This window comes from Balaenoptera physalus (assembly GCF_965194825.1).
Source record: "Balaenoptera physalus genome assembly, chromosome: 4".
Lineage (NCBI taxonomy): Eukaryota > Metazoa > Chordata > Mammalia > Artiodactyla > Balaenopteridae > Balaenoptera > Balaenoptera physalus.
Genome location: NC_138891.1, coordinates 76922354 through 76939589, shown reverse-complemented (window position 1 = coordinate 76939589; position 17236 = coordinate 76922354). Strand labels below are relative to the sequence as shown.

At 35.4% G+C, this 17236-nt stretch overlaps 1 protein-coding gene across 6 annotated transcripts in view; it reads right to left on the bottom strand.

The window, feature by feature from the left end:
- CCDC14 (coiled-coil domain containing 14) overlaps positions 1–17236 on the bottom strand; it is a 56552-nt gene that overhangs the window by 8925 nt on the left and 30391 nt on the right. For 3 of the 6 annotated variants that reach the window (XM_082460952.1, XM_082460951.1, XM_082460953.1), the window contains 4 exons: positions 11959–12041; positions 9524–9742; positions 9317–9449; positions 1563–3209 (listed from right to left, as the gene is read on the bottom strand). In XM_082460952.1, the coding sequence (XP_082317078.1) occupies positions 2279–3209; positions 9317–9449; positions 9524–9742; positions 11959–12041 (1366 nt within the window). In that variant the 3' untranslated portion in view covers positions 1563–2278. Of the gene's footprint in view, positions 1–1562; positions 3210–9316; positions 9450–9523; positions 9743–11954; positions 12042–17236 lie in introns of those variants that run through there. The other 3 variants (XR_014263363.1, XR_014263362.1, XM_082460954.1) reach the window with 3 other exon arrangements.

Below are 17236 nucleotides of genomic sequence, written 5' to 3'. Positions count from 1 at the left end.
AAGACATTCTACAGTCTGATCCCAGCTCTTCTAAATTGTGTTACCATCATCTATTACTACCATTATCATAAAGGAACGTCAACCCTCTATTTTAGTCAGGTTGCTGTACCTAACATTCTCCGAATATACCACTCAACCTCCACATTCTGATGATGCTGACTTTATAGGGGGTTAACATTTTGAGGATATTTACAGAATTATTCAAATCCTATACATTCTTTAAGATCCAAATGAAGTTTCTTCTCCTCTAGGTCTTTATCATTTTGGGACTTCTTTCTACTCTAAACTTCTATGAAACTCACTGTCTATTCCATCCATTTTGCTAGGGTCATATTCCATCCTAAAATTTAACCAAATTCTTTCATGTTTCTATGCCATGTGTATGTCTTTAATCAAATAAACAGTAAGCTCCTGGTAAAGGTCCCCCAAGGATTTTTCTAGTCTCATTTGTTCTTCAATCAAATTATTAACCCTTAGTTAACTGAACCCATAAATATTAAAAATGTTTCTTTGCACGTAAGGATGCCCATCTTATATTAAGGGTAAAAGAGGACAATCTTCTTGGATATCATATAATAATCTTAAGAATTTACTTCTGCATATGAATAACAACTGAATATTTAGGAATACACAGATGACAAAATTTTCTCCCTTGCTTTATTATTTTGTATTTCTGAACTGTACTTCTGAACTTATGTGTTCAAGGGTTGTGAACTGTTACCTCCACATAAAACAAGGAATTAATTTATGAATACTGGAAGTAAGAAATTAAAAATATTAATGGACAATTCTGTGAAAATAGCTTAGAATTCATTTAATATTTAGACCTAAGAAATCTCTTTCTATAAAATCTGAACATGTCAAAGAGACTATATCTGGGCCCTTTAGAATCTGAGCCCCAACACTTAAAAACCAGCAGGAAGAGGTTCTGGGACCAGCAGAACACTCTTTAATGCTAAAGCCTGCCCAAGCACTAAATACAATGACACCAGGGAGGTGACTTGTATGACGTATCAGTGATAGCACACTACGCAGTTTTCTAAGAGTTAAAATGTGCTGTTTACGTGGAAGGAAATGATACCAAGTAGTTAGGGAGTGCTAGTTTAGAGAAGCACAGACCAACTTAATTCATATTATTTATAGAACAGAGAATGTTCTCAGCTAAAGTGTTGAAAAAAAGAAAAAATTGGTCCAGAAAGGCAGACTTACAACCAGTGCAAGATTTATAAAATCCATCATGTTCAGGGACTTCCCTGGTGGTCCAGTGGGTAAGACTTCGCGCTCCCAATGCAGGGGGCCCAGGTTTGATCCTTGGTCGGGGAACTAGGTCCCGCATGCATGCCACAACTAAGAGGCTGCATGCCGCAACTAAGAGTTTGCATGCTGCAACTAAAAAGAGTCCACATGCCACAACTAAAGAGTCCGTGTGCTGCAACTAAAAGATCCCGCATGCCACAATGAAGATCCCATGTGCCTTGACTAAGACCCGGCGCAGCCAAAATAAATAAATAAATAAATAAATAAATAAATATATTTTTTTGAAAGTCCATCAGGTTCAAATATAATGACAAAAAACAAACACTTCTTTATTTAAAAAACCAAATTTCCAAAACTAAAACTTCTTTGTTAGCATTTCTTTATCAGTCTTTTACTTTTTATTGGTCTTAAATGCATTTGTGACAAAAATAAAGTGCCAAAGTTTTAAGAAACCATATGCTAACTTAGGATGTTATCTATATTTTCTTGGACCAATCAATGATTTTTTAAAATAGAGATATTGGCACTTTTTCTCTTAAAATAAATGTTTATATGTCTCACCAATAACACCAGCCTGTAGCACAGAGCATCCCACATAAAAACACAATGCCATTAAAAACCAAACAGGAATCCTGAAAGAGAAAAGAAACTCTAGTTTTAATATAGTAAACTGTACCCAGAGACTCCCTTCCCATTACCCTTTAGAATAACCAGAGAATCCTTCCAACCTGCACCCTGAGCCCAGCAGAGTAAGAATAAACTCTAATTGATAAATACTAAATTAAATATTATTTACAATACTTACAATATTTTCCTAGTTACACACATCTTTCTTCTCTTAGCAAATGTCAATTTCTTAAGATGACTTGTTTTTAAAAGTTCCAGTGTCAATATATTCCAATAATTTACTATTCATACAATTTATTATTTCACACATAATTAATATAAAACTTTAAAGAAATTTAAAATATATATTCAATGTAGCCAAGTTCTATTCTTAAAAACAACTTTTCTTCTGAGTTTACTTCTCCAGAAGACCAGTCCTCAAGGACTTCTGGAGTCTAGCAATGTTGGCATCCAGTGCTGCAAGGCCATTTCGGAAGTCTTGTTCATCACGGGAAGTGAACGTTGAAAAAGAAGACGTGCTCCAGTCAGAGGTTAAATCAGAATTTAAAAAGCTACCATCAGAGACTGCACTACTTTTCACTTGAATGCTGCTGTTCTGACAAGTGGAGGGGCCATGACACGCAGCCAATTCCTCTGGCTCCTCAGCGGCAGGAGGGATCTTGCAAATGGCTTCCTTTATTTTCTTGAGGAGTTGCTTGTCCTCCATATCGGCTGTTCTGGAAAGTTTCTCAGGTGCAACTCCTTCCTCTTTGGAAGAGGAACAAACTCCAGGTGCACACGATTTATTTTCTTTTTCAGCAACACGTCCACTGACCGTCTGCGGTGGAGCAACAGTGATCTGTGGCTGGGGCGATAATCTCTTAGATGGTGGTGATTTCTTTTTAGAAGTGCTTCTAGCAAACGGAATGTAAATTGTCTTATCCAAATTACACTCATCTTCTATTAAAGTTGTAATTTCACTCTCCTCATCAGAATCCTGTTTTGAAAGGGCAGAAGTGATTCCAGGGGCTGATGCTTCTGCCATGTTCCTAGCATTAGTATGCTGAGGGCCTTTAGAGGGCAGAACATTTTCATAGGGTCTATCTGGCACTGTGTTTTCCTCATTGTTAATTGTAGAAAGTGGCTCTGAACGTGTAGTAATAGTGTGAACTGGTTCTAACTTATTTAGATAGCTCATTATGGAAGTGTGAGCAGGGATTGGGTCATGTTGAGGTTGTTTTTCATGAAAGTTCAGAAGTGATTTCGTAAGATTATTCCCAGGCTTGCAGCGAGCAGTGTCCATACTAAGATCTGAGAGAAGCTTTGCCATACTGGTCTGTAAAGTTCTGTTAAGAAGAATTTAGTACACTAATTATTCCTTTGTACCCATTTCTTTCATTTATTTAAATATACCTCATCTTTAAAAGAAAGTATTTGAGGCAAGCACCTGGCTCTTAATACAGGAAAAAGCAACTAAAAGCACAAAATCACAAAATATGCTCTGGAAAGAGTAAATTAAAATAAGAAATGATAAAAGATCTTGGTCTGCCTCAAATCGATTATTATTATATCTAAAAATAGAGGCTCAGAAAAATTTCTCTCTTAAGGTACAGAGATGCTTTATTTTTGAGCAACATTGCAAAATGGTAAATATACTACTCATTTGTTAGTGGACTCTGTTAGTAATTAAATTACTTTCCATTAAAAATATATATGCAAAGGACGCTGGAATAATGCTGGGTAAAAAAAAAAGGATAGTTAGAGATAATTATCTAGTATAATTAGGTAGCAACAGCTAGGCTCCAGGAAAAGTGCGATATAAGGAAAACCACACAGGGTTTGAAGTCAGACAGAAATGGAATCATATCTTCACACTATTGCTAGCTGTGATCTTGGGCAAGTCACTCAACCTTCCTGAATCTCAAGTTCTTCAATTGCAAAATGAAGGTAACTACTTCAGGATTAGAGTGAACATTAAATAACATAAAATAGTAAAACATAAGGGTAAAGTGCCTAGCACAGTTTCAGGCTAAGTGGGTTTTTATTTCGTGGCAGCTTTTATTAGTAGTCCTATTAAAACCATTTTATACCAAGGCTTTAGTCTATTTGAATTGAATCATAATACACTCTTAAATACAGATAAGAAAAAGAAACACACCAGTTTTAAAAAAAGATACAAAGAACATCAACAGGTAATTTTAAAAGACTACAATTAGCCAATCAGCATGTTTTAAAAGTTCAACTTTTATCAGAGAAATTCAAATTTTTTAAATGTGATTTTTTTTTTTTTTGGCCTATCAAGCTAACATAGGAAAATAAGAATATCCATTGTTAGAGAAGCTTGGAGAAGCAGGTATTACTAGTGGGAGTGTACACTCTCCGAGCAGACCAGCAATATATCAGAAGCCTTAAAGGTTTGTATATCCCACACCTTTTGACCCACCAAGTTGCATTTCTAGAAGTTTATCCTGCTGATATTCACCAAGAGGCTGTACCCAGAGATATATTTACAAAGATGTAATTTACAATAGAAAATAAATGGGGTTAATATCCTCAAATACTGTGGACTGATTTAGGTAAACTATGGTCTTACTGCATCAGAGCCATCTATAGCCATGTTGTAAAGAATATTTATTGATAAGAAAATGTCCATTATACCAGGTTAAATTTAAAAGATCAGACCATAAGCAACACAATAACAATATTATTTTTGTAAAAACAGTTACACACATCCAAATAAAATACTAAAAGGAATCTTTATACGAAACCGTTAGCAGTGATTATATCTTTGGATATAGAATGAGTGATACTTTTCCTATAAAAGGAAAAAAATAGTTTTTTTCCAACCTGGCTTTCACTGTTATCTTAAATATGCTATGTTTTGAGTTCTGATTACCATTCAAATGGCAATGGCTCCAGCCACTTTTTCCTCATACCTCTTTCAAGAAGCTAATGAGCTACTATTAAAAGATTAAAAAATATGCTATAGAAATGTATATTTAAAGAAATGCTGTAATGAATAATGATCCACTAGTTAATTCAACAAGACTGCACACTGCCATTTTTATTTTTATTTATTTTTAGTAAGGAAATCCTTATGTTGAAGTTCCTTTCCAGACTTAAAAATGTTATCTCTGCTGTGCACAAAATCTGCAATACAGAAAGGAAGGAAGGGACAATATAATAAGAGTTTAATCTCTGGAAATTAATAGCAATCACTAAGCTTCTCATGTGTAAACAAAATGTGACTCACCATTGTCTTTGAAATTAAATCTCTGTAAGTAAAGTAAAAATATGCCAAAATTTAAAAGGAAGCAATACAAGCACCTAGATAGCTATAAAGTAGTTATATGTGTGTTTCTATTATATGAGACTCAGCTAAACACACTGATTTTTAATGCTTGGAAAACTGGCACACTTTCATAATAAGAAATGTAAAGATCTTTCTTGGCTATTTATAAAAATATACTAATTTAAATAACTATCAGCACTTGTAAGAATGCTCTCAGAAGCTATTAGAAGAATATTTACTTCTTATTTACTGAAAAATATTATTAATTTTCCTCACATTTTAATGGTTTTATAACATGTATTCTAGTAAAATCTTTAAAAAGTGATAAAGATGTATTTCAAAACTATTGAAGGTTGAAGAAAGAAATGGTTTAGGAAATCTGTTCAGAACTTGTATGTGAAACTTCTAGTTCCATTATCCCTCCCCAGTAGTCTGAGAAAGGCATTAAAAAATTCTGTGAAATCTCTGAGACTATTTAACACACACACAAAAATATATACCTATCTGAGGTGTATAGCTATAGGGAAAAGATATGGAATAGATGAACATGAAGATTTATCTGTATTGTCAGATGTCATTGCTTTACTCTCTAATGTCAAAAGTAAAATTTAAATGGTCACAGTTAGCCCAGCTATAGTACTGGAGATGTTCCTAATTAATTGGATTACACAGGGTACCACCAAACATATCATAAGTCGCCAGTGTGGGTGAATTTTGACAATTGAGCTCCAAGAGCATTTTTTTTGTTGTTTTGCTCTTTAACTTAAAGGGCAAAACAAAAATTGCCATCAGTGGGTATATATACTTAGCATTTTGAAGCTAGTACTGAATCTTCAGAAAATGCAGTGGTAGAACTATAAGACACTGTGCTAAGACTGCCTACTATGTTTCTATAATCATTTAGAGTCTAGTTAGTCTGACTAATAGGTGAACTAGTAGTCATGAGGCAGGATTCATGCTCAGCATAAAAAGAAAAGGTCCTTAACAACAATGGAAAAAAACTGACAGCAAAGTTCTTGAGAGTCTTAAGAAAAGGAGAACAAAATGTCTATATCTAACATTTTAGACACAGTCTTTTCTAAAAGCAGATAATATATAAGAATTAATGACCTTTCTCAGTTTCTATGTTAGGGTAAATGTTAAGAAAAGGCTCCAATTGGCAAACGAATCCATTTTCGTTCCTAATAAACACTGGAAAAGGCACACTGTGTGTTATTTGGGAAGTATGAGCAGGTACTAAGGTATCTTCTTAAAAAGGCAGAAGAATCTCTTAATAATGGGTCATCTTCTCTCAGAGAGAAGCTGTCCTTTTCAAAACAGGAAGCAAGGCTAAAGAGGGAATCTGAAGTCTTGGCTGAAGTCCAGCTCATGTCCCAACTAGGTGTGAGAGTCAGGTATGTGCCTTCATTTCTTTGGACTTCCATTTATGCTAATTTCTAGAATAACTGTACTATTACTTACTCTGAAAACTGTTCTTACATTTTTGCTATCAATTTTCTTCACAAATGTACCACACATGTTAAATAGTATTTAGTCCAGTTTATCCTTAAAAAAAGATGTTATTTCCCTTCATACATCATCGAAGAACTAGAATAGCTTTTTGCTTAACGATGTGGCTATTTAGCAACTAAAATGATTAAATATTTTTGTGTGTGTTTTACACTCATATATTTGGACCACAGTATACAATAAATGTTTGTTGAATAAATGAATAAGCAAATGAATCCATCCATTTATCCATCCATCTCCCCGGGGAAAAAATGCTAAGGTTTACGTAGACTAGATTAGGCACAGAGTCGTCACCAGGAATAAACTGTTTTAGTTAAGACCACGCCATGTATGAGGGTGAAAGAAAACCTGGCTAGGAATTAAGAGATGTGAGTTCTAGTCCCAGCTCCGTTATTAACTCTCTATTAATATTTAACTTACATGGCCCCAGTTTCCCCAACCATGAAAATGCAGATATTTAAATCTTCCCTCCATAGATGAGGACAAATGAAATAATAGAGAGAGGACTTTGAAAAAAATCCAAGTGCTTTATAAATAAAAGATAACATCAGCTTCTAATGTCATGCCCATAAAGGAGCTGGGTTTAATAGTATGAAGAAGAAATTGAGGGAAGAAAACCCCCAGGGAGCTAGATCTTCTGCTTGGGGCCGACAACCATGCCCCTTAGAATGAGGAGATGCTGCCAGTGACACCTAAGCAACCACTCACGGAACCTGACCATGTTACCTTGCTGTCCTGTTTTTCTTTTCCAAACTGACTATATACCATATATACTTTAATACATATGTTAAAAAAATATATGTATTAAAAAAGTTATTTTTAACTTAAAAAGTGTATTGATATATAATTTATAAACTATAAAATATGCCCTTTTAAAGTGTACAACTTAGTGGGTTTTTTGTCTATTCATAGAGTTGTACAACCCTAACCTCTACCTAGTTTCAGAACCCTCACAAGAAACTGTGCCCATTAGCAGTCAATGCCCATTCTTCCCCTCTTCTTCCAGCCCTTGGCAACTACTAATCTACCTTTTGTTTCCATGGGTTTGCCTATTCTGGACATTTCTTAGAAATAAAATCATATAATATGTGGCTTATTGTGATTGGCTTCTTTTACCATAAATATTTAAAAACAACAGAATTTTTACCCCAAATTACTCCTCAGGAAAAAGAAGACGCTTTTCTTTGGAGACCTTATAAAGACTTTCATAAGAAGGGACATTCTCCTAATTACTTCACTTTGAACAAGAGTGGTATAAACCAATTTTTAGAAACTCTGACTAGAACCTAATTAATTATAATGCTACATGGATACAAGAAGTGTATTTTGTTTTTTTCACTGTTCAATACAAGTTTGAGTGAAATTATTCTGTGAAAGATGAATGAGGAAAAAAAGTGATATTTCTATATTAACAATAGCTTTTATAAAGTCACTTCAAATATGTTTACAAAACAAAATTAATATTATATATATTATGATTTATATATATATTTCATCTATTTCCCTAAAAGTTTATAGTTCAAAGTTGGGAAAAAAGTTTGTAATTCAAAATGGGTCTTCTCATTTGAAGTACGAAGAAGATTGTTTTATGTTTAGAACTATGAATTTCCAGCTTCATTCAAAGGCATGGTCAGATCTGATGATATTCAGGCCTAAAATAACTGACTTCTCTAGGATTTAAAAAATTAGTAGAAAATCTAATTCTTGTCAACCATCTCAAGAGAAAACTGAACTTTATAAGTGCATATCATTCAAAAATTGAGTGAGGTGGTTTTATTTATGTAAGACATGTTAAGGAATAAAGGGATCTTAGAAGTTGCTGCCAACTCCCTCATTTTACTGATGAAGTGAATGAGGCTCAAAGAGGCTAAATGACTTACCCAAGATCTTATGAATGAGGGCTTACTGTGCTAAATGCTTTTCATGAATGATCTCTTAGTCCTCCTATCAACCCTAATCATGTCCCCACTTTACAGGTAAGGTTTAGAAAGGTTAACTATCTTGCTCAGAGTCATACAGCTAATACATGGTAGAGCTAGGATTCCACTCAGGTTTCTCTGGCTTCAGAGAGCTCTTAACCATTTTGCTAAATAAGTCTTTAGCTCCTCATCAGAGGCCTTTTCACATGGTTTAAAAAAGCAGTTAGGGCTTCCCTGGTGGCGCAGTGGTTGAGAATCTGCCTGCCAATGCAGGGGACACGGGTTCGAGCCCTGGTCTGGGAAGATCCCACATGCTGCGGAGCAACTAGGCCCGTGAGCCACAACTACTGAGCCTGCGCGTCTGGAGCCTGTGCTCCGCAACAAGAGAGGCCGCGATGGTGAGAGGCCCACGCTCCGCAATGAAGAGTGGCCCCTGCTCGCCGCAACTAGAGAAAGCCCTCGCACAGAAACGAAGACCCAACACAGCTAAAAATAATAAATAAATAAATAAATAAATAAATAAATAAATTTAAAAATAAAAGAAGAAAGGAAAAAAAAAAAGCAGTTAACCATGTTTGGAATTTATCTTAATTGGAACAGAAGAAAACATCATTAGAAATTAGCAAAAACATTGAGAAAAGGGTAGGGGTAAGAAAGCAGGTCCGAAATTATTTTGAAGTTTATAAATACATCTAACAAAAGGCATAAGTTATTCAAATGATGTCAATATTACCTGGTTAATTCTCTTAGTCGAGTCACCTCAGCATCACGCTGACGTAATGTTATTCCCAAAATCTGATTTTCCTTTTCTGCAGCTTCTAACTTAAACCGGGAGCTTTTCACATTGACTAAAGCTTCCTCCAATTCTAAAACAACAAAAAAGTTTTAGTTTCCCTATTACTTTTTAAAAAGTGACCATAACTGTAGTTCAAACACATACCAATTTTCATTCTTGTTGTCTCAATGTCAAATTGCTGTTTATTTTCAAGTAAAGTTTGATCTTTCTCTTTAAATATACCAGCAAATTTTTTGTTTTCATCTTTCTGACTTTGTATCACTTTTAAAAGCTCTTCATTTTTACTCTGTAGTAATTCTTGGCTCTTTAGTGACTCCTGTAATTGATTTTGCAGTGACTTGTTCAATGACTGAAGAGAAAACACTGTAAGACAAAATAGATCAAATAATTATTACCCTAATTTAAAAACTACAAACCTGGAAAAGCTCTGTTTTTTAAAAAGAAAAGGCTTGGAATTTATTGATTTTGCTTAACCATTATATGCTTGAGCAGTTCTATGTAAATACTAAATGTATTTTTAAAAACTGATTGGCAGAAGTCACATCTTTCTTCTCCAATTGATATTTCAGGCATTAATCTTTTTTAACCTTTTTTAACAAAAAAATAATATATATACAAAGTAAAAAAAATTCAAACATCATGAAATACCAATGATACCAAATGATTCTCAATGAAAAGTCTCCCTTCCCACCCCACCTCCACTCTCCCCCAAGAAGCAAGCAATATTAACTTTGATATCCTTCTGGAAAATACTTTTGCATATAACATATATTTAAGCATAAATGAATCATACTATACCCATAGTTTCTAACCTTCCCTTTCCCCCCTCCATAAGATTGTTATGTATCAGCACAGCGATCTATCACATTCTTTCTAATGGCTATAAAATGGCACCTTTCATTTAACAGTTGCAGCCTTGAGTGAAGTAGAATCTGGGCATACAGTGGTGAACAACAGAGACATGGTTCCTGCTCTCATGGAGCTGATAGCAAACAAGTAATGATGACTAGTAATACACGCTCTCAAGGCAACAAGAAGGGAAATGGTAGAGAATAAAAAGAGATAGGCTGCTTAGAATGGCAACCACTGATCTCCTCACTTTCCGTCTTGGCCTCCTCTCTCCCACCCATCCCCATGGTTTATTCATAATGGAACCAGAGTGATCTTTTCCAAAATTACTCTGGTGAAGGTGAACGCGTTTATGAAGTGCGTGTTCTGTTGGGTGCTCATATTTTTTAAATTTCTTTGTAAGAGATATTTTTATATATTAGGAAAATCAAGCCTTGGTCATATCACACAAAAAACATTTCCCCATTTGTTGATGCTTTTTGAATGTATTTATAATTTTGTTGTGCATGAAATGAAAAAGATTTCTGGGACATGCTTTATCAATCTTTCCTTTGTAGCATGTGAGTTTTTGTTGGGCTTAGGAAAAGTTCCTAAGAATACAAAAAAAGTTCTTATCTTTTCCTCTAGTACTATTAGTTTTTTTTTCTTTTCTTTTCTTTTACTTTAAGCTCTATGATCCATAAGGACAACTTGGCAATATCTGTCAAAACTGCAACAGTATATACCCTTTGACTCGTAAATTCTATGGCTATAATCTACAAAAACAGTCACACATGTGCTCAGAGACATAGGTACAAGGATTTTCGTTGCAGGATTATTTCTACTGGGAAAATGGGGAAAGTACCTAGATATCTATCGGCAGGGGACTTTAAATACATTATGACAGAACTGCATAAAGAGAATATCTACACAGTTCTTAAACAGAAAGAAACATATTTATGTATTTTGACAGAGAAAAATGTCTACTACATATTACGTGAATAAATACAAGCTGCAGGAGTATATACAGTGTAATCTCATTTTCACAAAAGAAGTACATATATAGTTCTATTAGTGCCCATCTGTTAGTAGATACGCAGTATTTATGAAATAAATCAATTATATATGAACAGGAGATATGTGAAAGGAAATACAGTCTTTTTTTAAAAAAATAGAGGTATTGGGACTTCCCTGGTGGCGCAGTGGTTAAGAATCTGCCTGCCAATGCAGGGGACACGGGTTCGAGCCCTGGTCTGGGAAGGTCCCACATGGCGTGGAGCAACTAAGCCCGTGTGCTACAACTACTGAGCCTGTGCTCTAGAGCCCGCGAGCCACAACTACTGAGCCCTCATGCCACAACTACTGAAGCTTGCACTCCTAGAGCCCGTGCTCTGCAACAAGAGAAGCCACCGCAATGAGAAGCCCGCGCACCACAATGAAGAGTAGCCTCTGCTCGCTGCAACTAGAGAAAGCCTGTGTGCAGCAACGAAGACCGAATGCAGCCAAATATAAATAAATTAATTAGTTAATTTTTAAAAAATAGGGGTATTATTGGGAAGTCACAGCACAAATCTCTTATTTTTGTGTTTCTGCACTATTTTAAATTTTAATGAGTATTATTCTTACTTTCTTAATGTTAATTGTTAACAAAAAGTCCACTTAACACAAAGTAATTAAGAAAGTTCAATTCTTTATCAACATTTCCAGAGCCACAAAGAATTTACCATCAGTTCTTAAGTTCTTTTACCTACATTCAAGGTTGCATTCCAGAGAACCAGATGACTTTTGAGTTTTTTCTCGTTCTCTAAGTTGCTGGTTCAAAATTCTCAATTGCCTAAATGAAATAATGAAAAACATGAATGCAAGAATCCCAAGCTCATTTAACAGTATACATTTGATAGCCTATTAAAATAGACAACACAAATAGTGGCTAGAACAGCAGAACTCCATCTTATCCTCCAAACATAAGACAAAAACCAAATAAACAAAGCAACAAAACCACACTACTGCTATTATTAGAAGGCCTGAGATAATTTTTAAAAGATTGTCTGGGATAGCATAAAACCACCCTTCACTAGAAAAAGGTTAATTTATTTTTCCCCTTCCCTTTTTTGTTCTCTTTTCAGTGATTTCATTGTTTGTTTCTATTTCTTTCATTTCTATCTCCTCTTGCTATTTTCTTCTTCTGTCTTCCTTCTCAGGAAGTATTTTCATTACTGTAGTAATTATCTACTTTTTAAAAGATCTGTCATAACTATGAACCAGAATACCTACAGGGACCGACTGCTATCAGACATCTATCTGCTCGGCTTGTCATGCACTGTAAAAATTGGAAAAGACAAATTTATGCTTCTATTAATTTATTTATTAGATGTAAAAGTTAATGGCTTTAAGTAAAGAGAATGCTAATAAGCAGCAACTCTTTCCCACAATGAACTTCACAATATGTAGCTGCTTCACAAATAGGAACATACAAAAGGAAGTGTTTACTTCTAAGAAGTTAATACTTAAAAAAAAGGTATCTCTGGTATCTTTCCAGAATTACTTACTTGGAAATAATCAACACTAAAGTATTATTGTTACGAAATCTAAAATTATAGATTCTACCTCACATCATTTGTATGTATTAATTCAGAATGGATTAAAGAGCTAAACATAAAATATAAAAACGAACAAAACTTAACTATACAAGGTTTAGGTGGAAATCTACATAATCTTAAAAAGTGGGAAGGGCATTCCTAAGCAAGACTCAAAATCCAGCAACCACCAAGGAAAAAAAATGAAGGATTTAACTACATCAAAATTTGAAACTTGTTCTAGAATTAGCAGTCTGGAAGAAAATACCTGCTACACATATAACAGACAAAGGGTCTCTAACATTTAAGAACTCCTACAAATCAGTAAGAAGGGCAATAAAATGTGACAAACGATAAGAATGGGCAATTCACATAAGAAATAGAAATGGCCAATAAGCATATGAAAAATGCTCAGCCTCACTAATATGAAGAAATGCAAATTTACAACAGGAGATACTTTATGGCCACAGGATTGACAAAAATGAAAGGAAATAACACTTTTCATTGGTGACGGTATAGGGAAAGGGATTATCTCAATTGGTGGGAGTCTACTGGTATAACCATTTTGGATGTCAATTTGGCATTATCCAACAAATGTAAAATGTTCACAGTCTGTGACAAAATAATTCCAGCTCTAAGTTATCTAGCCTCAGAAATAGTTGTATATGTGCAAAATCATCTATAATCTTGTAGATATATATAAGGATGTTCTCAACAGCAATATTTAATAGAAGTTGGAAACAAAATGCTACATAAATTATGATATATCCACACTATGAAATACTAATATACAGGTATTTAAAAAAAGAGACTGGCTTCCCTGGTGGCACAGTGGTTAAGAATCCACCTGCCAATGCAGGGGACACGGGTTCGAGCCCTGGTCCAGGAAGACCCCACATGCTGTGGAGCAACTAAGCCCGTGCACCACAACTACTGAGCCTGCGCTCTAGAGCCCGCAAGCCACAACTACTGAGCCCGCATGCCACAACTACGGAAGCCCGCACGCCTAGAGCCTGTACTCCGCAACAAGAGAAGCCACCGCAATGAGAAGCCTGTGCACCGCAACGAAGAGTAGCCTCTGCTTGCCGCAACTAGAGAAAGCCCACACGCAGCAACGAAGACCCAATGCAGCCAAAAATAAAAATAAATAAATATATTAAAAATAAATAAATAGAGACTGTCATGGAAAGATTTCCAAGAGACATTATACAGTGAAAAAAACAAGCTACAGAACAATAGTATAACATGATCTCATTTTTGTTTTAATAAAATTCAGCTTTTCTGAAAAGGTTTCTCCTTTACAACAAAGAGGGCAGATCTAGAAAAGGCAGCATAGACTGGTAACCCATAACTCCAACTGGAATGCTTCTCCTGATATTTTCCAGAAAAACAGCAGGTCCTTGTACACACCAAGTGTGTGACAGAAGCTTTGCTTGACAAGTCTGTATGTCCCTGGTCAGATTCTTCTCTCCTCTTCTCTTTTACAAGTTCATGGGCCTGAGCTGAGAAGCATAATAAAACTGCTCCCACATTTAGGAAAACATTCCCTCCAACCTAACTGTACCACTAGCTACTCTATTCCCTCTCATTCCCAGTTTTTGGGGCTGGGCTTTTAAAAAATGATTGTTCTATAAAAATGATACATGATAATAAATAAAAGAGTCTTTTAAAAATGGATAATGTTACACATGCTATTTAAAAGTATTATGTATTATATTTAAGTTTACTTTCCATAATGGAAAAGAATATGAAAAAGAATGTATATACATAACTGAGTCACTTTGCTGTGCAGCAGAAACTGACACAACATTGTAAATCAACTATACCTCAGTAAAATAAATTTTTAAAAATTATTCCTAAACAGCCTAAAATAAAGGAAATAGGATATGAAAAACATTGATTTTGGAATTTTTACTGTCAAGATTACTAACAGTCTATTCTGAGCCCATAATTCCAGTTGTTTTAGTTCTATGTATAGATTCAATATTCATCTCTAATCTACTCCTTTACCTGAACTCACCTCTTGGTTGGCTAGACTTTGCCATTCAAGAATCTTTGTTTCTAAAGGAGGCCAAGGGTGCTGGTATTTCCTAAGTTTTCCCACACTTTAGAATACGACTATTACCTTTACACTAAAAGGATCACTGGACCACATATTTTCTTTTCCCTTAGAACTTTGTAAATGATGTTCTATAATCTTCTGACAATTAATATTGCTGTGAAAAGGCTGAAGCCAATTTGATATTTTTCTCCTTATGATTTGCTTTTTCTTTTTAGTGTCTGTAAAAGCTAAATTTTTTTGTCCTCAAGGTGTAGTAACTTCACCAGCATGTCTTGGTATTGATCGTTTTGCATAGTTTTTCTGAGAACTTGTATACCCTATTGATCTGCTGACACAGATCTTTAGATTAGTAAGTTTCCCTTTATTTATCTATCTTTTAATATTGTCTTTAATCTATTCGTTCTCTTCTCTTTTGCAGGAACACTATGCCAATTTTGCATCTCTTTTGTTTCTCTTCCATGTATATCATGTTTTTAATAATAATTTTTAGATCAGTCTTTTTCTGTTTTTTTGGTATGAATTCCTGAAGCTTATCCACCACGCATTCAGTCATTTAACAAGTATTTATTAGAGTGAGTGCTAGGCACAATTCTCAGCACTAGAAATACAGCAGCAAACAAAAAAGACAAAAATTCAGCCCTCTCAAATTCATTGAGACAAAAAAGAGCATAGAGGTTATCAGGGGCTGGGGGGAAGGGAGAAGGGGAGTTACTTTTAGTGGGCACAGGGTTTATGTTGGGGATGAAAAAGTTTTAGGTACAAACAGTGGTAATGGGTACACAGTACTGTGAATGTATTTAATGCAACGTACACTTACAAGTAGTTAAAAAATAAATATTATGTCATATATTTTACCACAATAAAAATAAATTAATAAAAAATATTTAAGGGGTTTGTAAAGAGAAATAAGATAAGGCTTACAGGAGACAGTGAACTATGAATTTAGTAGCAACTGAAACAGAAATATTTGGGGGGGAAAAGCAAAACACAAAAACCAACAAAACAACAACAAAATTCAGCCTTCATATTGCTTAGTTTCTTTTTTTTTTTTTCTTTGTTTTTCTGGCTGCATTAGGTCTTAGTTGCAACACATGGGGTCTTCAATGAGGCGTGCGGGATCTTTCGCTGCAGTATGCGGGGTCTTTGTTGTGGAGTGTGGGCTTCTCTCTAGTTGTGGCGTGCAGGTTTTCTCTCTAGTTGGGGCGTGCAGGTTTTCTCTTTAGTTGTGGCGCGTAGGCTCCAGGGAGTGTGGACTCTGTAGACTGCGGTATGCGGGCTCTCTTGTTGAGACGTGAGAGCTCAGTAGCTGTGGCACGGGGGCTTAGTTGCCCCACAGTGTGTCAGATCTTAGTTCCCCAAATGGATCGAACCCGCGTCCCCTGCATTGGAAGGTGGATTCTTTACCACTGAACCACCAGGGAAGTCCCCTGCTTAGGTTCTAATGGAATACAATATCCCTGACTTGATGTTTGTTTGATGTTAATTTATTTGCTTCTAACAGGGCTTTCATTTCTGTAATTTTTAGCTTTTTTATTTTTCCAAGGTCACCTAATCCACTTTTCTCCTCTTACTGTCTTTTCTTCTTTAAGCACTCTCTCTTTTCAATCTCTGTCTTCCTGCTCCTAAGAGAGACTCTATTATATTTAATTTCCTTGAAACTATAGAATACTGTTTCAAGTTTTCCTGGGTTTTCTTCGGGTGATCTGTCTTGTGATGTTTATTCTTGACCTACCTTTGTCGCTTTTGTCAATTTGTTTATTTTGAATGTTATACAAACATCTCTCCCCTTCCATAAATTCTTTCTTCCCATAGCTTTCATGGTATCACTCTCTCCCAGTTTTCCTGATCCTTCTCTACTTGCTCCTTCCTGGGTTTCTTTCACAGGCTCCTCTTCCTGTGTTCTTTCCTTAAAAAGGTGTTATTCCCCAGCAATTCCCCTTTGGCTTTGTTCACACTCTATACCTTCTAGGGGAATTTACCACTTACATGCTGATAACAAATCACTTGCTTTTAATTATTATTGTCTCCAGGGTCTACACAGTGCCAGACCTGTAGTAAATGCTCAATAAAAACGTGGTCAGTGAATAACTCCCAAGTCCATTTCTATCCTGGATCATACCATACATGTCCCCAGATAGTCTAAATGATACATCCAGCATATCTAAATCTTAACTCACTGGCTCTCCCATTACATTTTCTAACTCAAAAATAAAGTGACAGATTGGTTCAAGATGGCAGAGTAGAAGGACGTGCTCTCACTCCCTCTTGCGAGAGCACCAGCATCACAACTAACTGCTGAACTATCATTGACAGGAAGACATTGCAACTCACCAAAAAAGATACCCCACATCCAAAGACAAAGGAGAAGCCACAATGAGACGGTAGGAGGGG